Source organism: Limulus polyphemus, unplaced genomic scaffold (assembly GCF_000517525.1).
Source record: "Limulus polyphemus unplaced genomic scaffold, Limulus_polyphemus-2.1.2 Scaffold1213, whole genome shotgun sequence".
Classification (NCBI taxonomy): domain Eukaryota; kingdom Metazoa; phylum Arthropoda; class Merostomata; order Xiphosura; family Limulidae; genus Limulus; species Limulus polyphemus.
This window is the reverse complement of record NW_013666823.1, coordinates 48,205-55,254: the sequence shown is the minus strand read 5'-3', so window position 1 is coordinate 55,254 and position 7,050 is coordinate 48,205. Positions and strand designations below refer to the sequence as shown.

At 32.9% G+C, this 7,050-nt stretch overlaps 1 protein-coding gene across 3 annotated transcripts in view; it reads left to right on the top strand.

The window, feature by feature from the left end:
* The first annotated feature begins 1,254 nt into the window (after nt 1-1,254).
* LOC106462630 overlaps nt 1,255-7,050 on the top strand; it is a 14,857-nt gene continuing 9,061 nt past the window's right edge. The window contains exons 1-3 of one of the 3 annotated variants that reach the window (XM_022389943.1): nt 1,255-1,508; nt 1,956-2,033; nt 5,315-5,428. In XM_022389943.1, coding sequence (XP_022245651.1) covers nt 5,427-5,428 — 2 coding nt within the window. In that variant the 5' untranslated portion in view covers nt 1,255-1,508; nt 1,956-2,033; nt 5,315-5,426. Of the gene's footprint in view, nt 1,509-1,955; nt 2,034-3,870; nt 4,437-5,314; nt 5,429-7,050 lie in introns of those variants that run through there. The other 2 variants (XM_013922573.2, XM_013922572.2) reach the window with 2 other exon arrangements.

Below are 7,050 nucleotides of genomic sequence, written 5' to 3'. Positions count from 1 at the left end.
ATTTTCATTTCACTCGTGTTGTTTGTAAATGTAAATTATTTTATGTGAAAATTTCTAGAAATTGAAAGTATTGTTACGTCTCTGGTCGTTTGTTAATTTATCGCAAAATTATTTCCGAAGAAGTTCAGAGATACAAGTCCTTTCTTAAATAAAACTAGTTTATTCTTTCTCAGTACAACACTGCAATAAACTTAATTTCCACAGTCATTTTAACTTAAACACACGCTGTAATTCACAACGATTCACGCACTTTACTTACGACTTGACTCGATTATCTGTCTTTATATCTCCCTGTCTGCTATTATTTATGCCGTCACTCCACTTTATTTGCCGGGCTTATATACAAAAATAGAGGGCGTGTAGCAAATACTAGGATATTCGTGATGTTCCCCGATCCTGCTGTAACAGTATGTTAAAATAATACATATATTCGTTTAGAGGAAAATAAATAACAGAGTTATAGTCGAGACCTCAATGTCCAAGACCGAGACCTTGTAATAAATTACACAATGAACAATAAAGCAGGAAAAATAAAAATCGCATGCATCAAACAAACTTTACTAGTATCTTAACAGCAAATATTTTACATGTTAACCCCAAGTCTTTGTTTTAACATCTCCTCCTATGAAAAAAATAATAATAAATGAATCAAAAAGGTCAGCAAATAAAACCAATATTGGTGTCAGTAAATTCTTTATGATATTTGAAGCCGAACAGGATCACAGCAGATCTACTAGACATGTTGAATATTAGGGATAATCGCTAAAGTTTGATATAAATACTTGCACCAGTTGAAGTTCATATCAACTTGTAGTAAGCCTATGCGTAATACAATGTATTGTAACAGTTAGTTTTGAAAAGCGTGTGTTATAACCGCGGATTGGCGTACAGGCAATATGACGGTTGGTGACGTAAACAAAAATAAGGTATTCTACTAAGAGGTTTTTACTACAACTGTTAAAACTTTTAAATTTAGCCGGTCTCGTCTTCTAAACCTGTAAAACATCGAGACCGAGACCTTCCGAAGGATGGTCTCGAGACCTACAACACTGATAAACAATTAAACTTTAAACCTTAATAGCAATTTCATACCGGAATTTGCCGAATCGCTGCAGAAATCGACGAGCGACTGCCGAACATAAGAAAGTTTGACCAATCAAATGCTTGAGTAACACGTACAATTTTATGTAAACAGATCACACGGGTAGTTAACATTGGTTAATGGCGGAAATGTGCACAGGGTTGGATAAACTGACAAAAAAATGCATCAGTTTTTCCTTAGTGAAAAGTTGCAAAAATAAGTCATACACCGGAACGAATGTTCAATTTCATCGTCTGCCTATAAATAATGTCACTTTGTGTAAAGATTGGCTGTTGCGTGCTGGAATGACACAAGAAGGGATATCTAGTGACCACGAAACAATGTCGTTCATGGTGTATTTGTTCTGCACATTTCGAAGGCTCAAGATACCAAAATACGGAACTACTTTCCACTATAAACATTCCGGGTACGTTTTGTATACTATTTTTGAAAAAAAAATATGAGAATTTATACATTGTTTCCATGAAGAAATTACTTACATTTTCGCATTTTTTTTGTACCCAACTAGTTATATTTGTTTTTAAGTTAAGCACAAAGCTACACAATGGGCTGGTACAGCGGTATGTCCGCGGACTTACAACGCTATAATCCGGGTTTCGATACCCGTGGTGGCATTGTGTAGCTTTGTGCTTAATTAGAAACAAACAAACACGATGGGCTATCTGTGCTCTTCCCGCCACTGGTATCAAAACCCGGTTTCTTGCGTTGTAAGTCCACAGACATACCGCTTTGCCACTGGTGGGAGGGAGGGACTACTTACGTACCAAGTTTGACATCTAATCAGAGTAACTGTTGTTTGTATCCTGAAAATTTTAAAGAAGTAAATCCTAAAGGTTTGTTTTTCTATTTACAGATTATGAGAGATTAATTGCAGCCGAAAATCTGGTACACTTTGTAACTCATTTGGGAACACAAGGTACAACAGTCAATGGTATGAATTATTATTTTTTCCATATTTCAAAAAAGTTATTATTTTTGTAGGCCTGTTATGACTATTTATGTTAACTTGATTAAAGTGGATTATAAATGAAAGATATGTAGCTTTTGCATATCTAATTATCCATAATGTTTAAATTATAATTCTTGCATAAAAATAGAACTATGTTTAATCATGTGTTTGGTTATAAAACTTATTTTCATTGAAAATATCAATATGATTTTAAGAAATAATATTTAATGTTGCATTATCACAGTAAGCCAGAATGGGCGGGTCAAACCACGCATTTCACGACGTTTTAGTGAGTCACATTAAAAATTTAATTAAACTACTTAATTATCACTATATACGATACACCAATAAACTTGACATCAAAATATAAGTAATAAATATTTGATATTATATAAGTTTTAAGTTCTTAATGTTATAAAAATACACTATGGGAATGTTATACACAAGGGATATATTGTGAATTGTGTAACAGGACATATGATAAATTGACGATTTTCTGTTGTGTTGTACCCGAATGTAAAAAAAAAAAAGACTGGAAAACGAAAACAATGTAGAGCTGTTTACATAACAAATCATGTAATAGTGAAGTTATAATGTCATTGCATTCCTCTTCCTGGAATAACAAAACTGAATAAGTGACAGATAAACATGCGAAAGAAATATTGTTACGACAGCGGAAGTCACGTAACGCTGCTGACGCATGCGTGACTGAGTTTCTCGAATTAACGGGGAACTCCGCGAATGTTGGAGACGCCTCTTTGTTAGTATATAAGCCTGGCAGAAGAAGTTGGGGGTGGGGGGGGAAGTTAAGCGAACATCAGTTAGGGTGAGGTTCGGGTAATTTACGATTCTGTTTCGAGCTAGTGTGTGTGTTTTTGCACTCGTAGAGAGCGAAGTTATCGAGGTTGTGAATCGCTGTGATTATAAAAGTCGTTAAGTTAAAGTGACGAGAAACGTACTGACTGTAGAATTACTGTGTACTAAAAGTTTGTATCGAGGAAGAATAAACTAGTTTAAACAAAAAAGGACTTGTATCGCTGAAGTTCCTCGGAAAGAATCTCTACCAGAAATTAACAAACAAGCAGATACGCAACGATATTTTGTACCATTAAAACACAGTAACAACTTTTCAACGCATTTCGAAAAAATTTCGAGACACTTTCTTTATTCAAAAAATATATGTTTAAAAAAGTGTTATGTCATCATTATATGGATGGTCAAAGAAAGAAAGAGAACTTGTTATTCATATAATAACAAAGTACGATTACAGGTAAGTTTTGCAATAACTAAGACTAACAGCATTGGGCCTATTAGCCAGAGGTCCTAGGTTCAAGCACCAGATTCTGTTTTCGCTTATCAGCTCTTCACTTAAAATTTAATTTTAACTATTGTTCTTTCATAATTTTTTTTAATACTGTATTTTTGTGTGTTGTCTATACCTGTTTGGACATGAGTTCTAGCAGATTAAATTCAAATGAATATAAGTGTTCATATCTGAATAAAAATTTAGACGAAGAACAAAAATGTTATTGGAAGTTATTTTCAATTAATGCATGAGAAATAATTCGGTTTTCCTTCTTTCTTTTTTTTTTAAAGGTCAAAGCGAGTAAATTTAAATTTATTTTAAATTCATCCTTTGTGCTAAGCATAATCACATTACATGTAACAATTGCAAGTAAGTTTAATTGAAAGCCAAAACAAATATAAATGGACTACATGTTTTGATTTACTGACATTTGAGCGATCATAGAATAATAAATATGACTGTGAATATTACGGCGTGTCGCCACTCGTAAATACCATATCCGGTGAGGTCTTATTTGCCGCCATTTTACAGTGCACGTATGTATACGTAGATTGTAGATACTGTGTTACTGATTGTCATAATTATGATCTTATCTATTTAATATTAAACAAGAACTTTTCTAGTAGTAAGTCAACGCAAAGGCGGATTTATAATCTCTGTAATTAAAAATTTCTCATGTAGGTTAACAGTTTGATGACTGTTTACTTCACAGTATACTTTCATAACAAATATCACATGCTCACACTGACACTCGGCCGACGAAGTTAGTGAGATAGGCCTATATAAATATAAAACTTAAAAGTATAATATTCAGATTAGGTATCTAATAACTACTAATATTGTCAATAATATAGTGGAAAGCAAGTAATTATATTATTAATAGGAAGTTATGGTTATTACAGTCCGTTGGAATAAGCAAGGGCTACTACTACTAGTAATAATTCATTAAGTTATTAACTAATTTCTCTACCATCTAAAGTAATAGCGTCTTTAAGTTTCACTTTTGAGTCAGTACAGCAAACCGACGAGACAACATGGCCGTAGCTATTAACGTATATGAACAGGCTGAATCGTGACTGGTGAGTAGTTTTGGTCTGAATTTAAAATATTGTTTAATAACTATAGCATTATCACTATTACAACTAGACTCTAAGCTTTGTGGCATTGAAGTGTTTGTGGAAACTTATTTCGATCAAGAACAGTGGTCAATACCCCAGTTACAGGCATGGTTATATAAGAATATATACATAGACTTATAAATTGGGGTTCAAACGAGACCCAAAACTCGAGCACTTTAGAATAGTTCATTATTATTATTATTCCTCTATACACTTACTAACCCCTTTATAACCTTTTCCCAAATTTAGTTGTTATGGAGATTTTAAGGCTTCTACTATTATTCCTAGAGCAATATTTGATTTTTGATAACCTTCCAAACTCCACAACCACTGAGGCTTTTGTTCTTCCATACACAGAATCCTCTACAACCTTTGAGGGAAGTCATCACCTTTCATCCAACAACCATTCACAAAGCCTTAAACCAGATGACTTTCTAAACCTAATGGAAGCTGAACATTTTACCTGTCACAAAGCAAAACCATATATTCTCCTTGAAATAAACACTCTCTCCAATACAGTTGCCCAAGTGCACTCTGATTTAAACTCTAGCAAGACTTTCAGACTACTCAGAAAACTTCATGAAAAATACTGAGGTACCTGCATCATACTGATGTGCTAGGACAGCACAGACCATTTATTCTCCTGAAGAAGAATAGTGAATTATTCGAAAGAGCTTGAGTTATGGGTCTCGTTTGAAAATCATGACAACTTTTGTATATGATTATGTGTGCTAACTTCTTTATCAGAAATTAGGCTTATAAATCATGAGAGAAAAAATTTCATTTACACTGTTTGCCAATGTTAAATATCAACATAAGTTTAATTTTATTATTTATAGAGCAACACAAGCAAAAAAAAAGTAACTTAAAAGAGGCCTTGATTAACAGAACACTAAAGAGTATCCATCAGTTGAAAGAAGAGAGAAATCTACCTTCAATTCAAGAGGAAACATGTATGTTCATTTATTTTTTGCATACAAAGAAGATCTGCTTATAAGTAAAGTTCTAGGCAAAATGAATAATAATAATTTGGTGAATATAGCTGTGTGATTATGATTATCTTTTTCACTAGTATACCTTGGAATACTAGGCATATTTTTTTTTTCACTTTCAATGTGAACCATTGTATTTGCTTGAATATAATGCACATCCAGTTTTGAATGTTTAAATTGAAGAACATTTTTTTTTTTTCACAACAGTTGTATAAAATGTATTGAATAGTTTCTCAATACAGTAAAAACTATCGATGTATTAAATATTTTTGGAAATCTTTCATTGACATTTTTTTTACATATCCATTTTTATAAAATATATTGAAAAGTTTATACATTTTAATACACTAAGCTAATCATTCAACTGAAGGTGCCCAAATGTAATGTGCAGTCAATTTTTTCAGGAGTTATTTGGAGGAAAAAAAGTGTGAATTATATTTGGGCATATACAGTAAATATTGAGATTGATTAATTTATAGTGAAATACATAATTATCATCGTGTTGCCAGATTATGGGAATTTTATTGATATGCAGTGATCTATAAATTGGGGTAGTAGTTATCTTCATGTGACCAGATTAATACGTAGTTGGAAAGTGTGACTAAAGATGCATTGCAGAGTCACTTAAAGTAGTTTGATATAGTGTCAAAGAGCCAGCATGGTTTAACTCAGAGAAAGTCTTGTTTAACAAATCTTCTGACATTCTTTGAGGATGTTACTATAAGAGTTGATGAAGGAAATACTGTGGATTTGGTTTACCTTGATTTTCAAAAAGCATTTGATAAGGTGCCTCACAAAAGACTTGTTACAAAACTTAAATCTGTGGGTGTGGGGGGAATGTTATTAAATTAGATAGAAAATTGGCTGGAGAGTAAAAAGTAGAGAATAGTAATAAATAGAGTTAGATCTGACTGGATCATAGTTACAAGCAGTGTGCTTCAGGGATCTGTGGTGGGTCCTCTGCTGTTTGTGATATATATTAATGATATTGACTCTGGAATGACTAACAAAATTTTGAAGTTTGCAGATGAAATTAAGATTTTCGGGGTGGCTAAGTGTATCAAAAATGCTGCAGTCTTGCAGGGAGATTTAGATCATTTGATGCATTAGGCCAGTATGTAGCAGATGATGTTTAACTATCCAAAATGTATGGTGATTCATGTAGGTTTGCACAATTCATATTATTGCTACAATTTGAATGGGAATTGGTGTTGCGATAAAAAAAATCACTTAAGATATCTAAACAGTGTATTGTAACTAGCAATAGGGCTAATAGGATTTTGGGTAATATCTATAGAAATATTGAATAAAAGACAAAGGATATTATGGTTTCACTGTATAGATAACTTGTAAGGCCTCATTTAGAGCATTGTATACAGTTTTGTGGTCCCTTCCTCAAGGACTTTGAATTGTTGGAGAAGCTTCAGAGAAGAGCCACTAGGATGATACTTGAATGAGAAAATAAAATATCTAAACTTGTTTTCTCTGGAGAAGAGAAGGGTCTGAGGGGATTTGATTCAAGTGTAAGATTATTAAGGGTATTGTTAATATAGATCCATCAAATGTTTTTGTGTTTAGCAGTG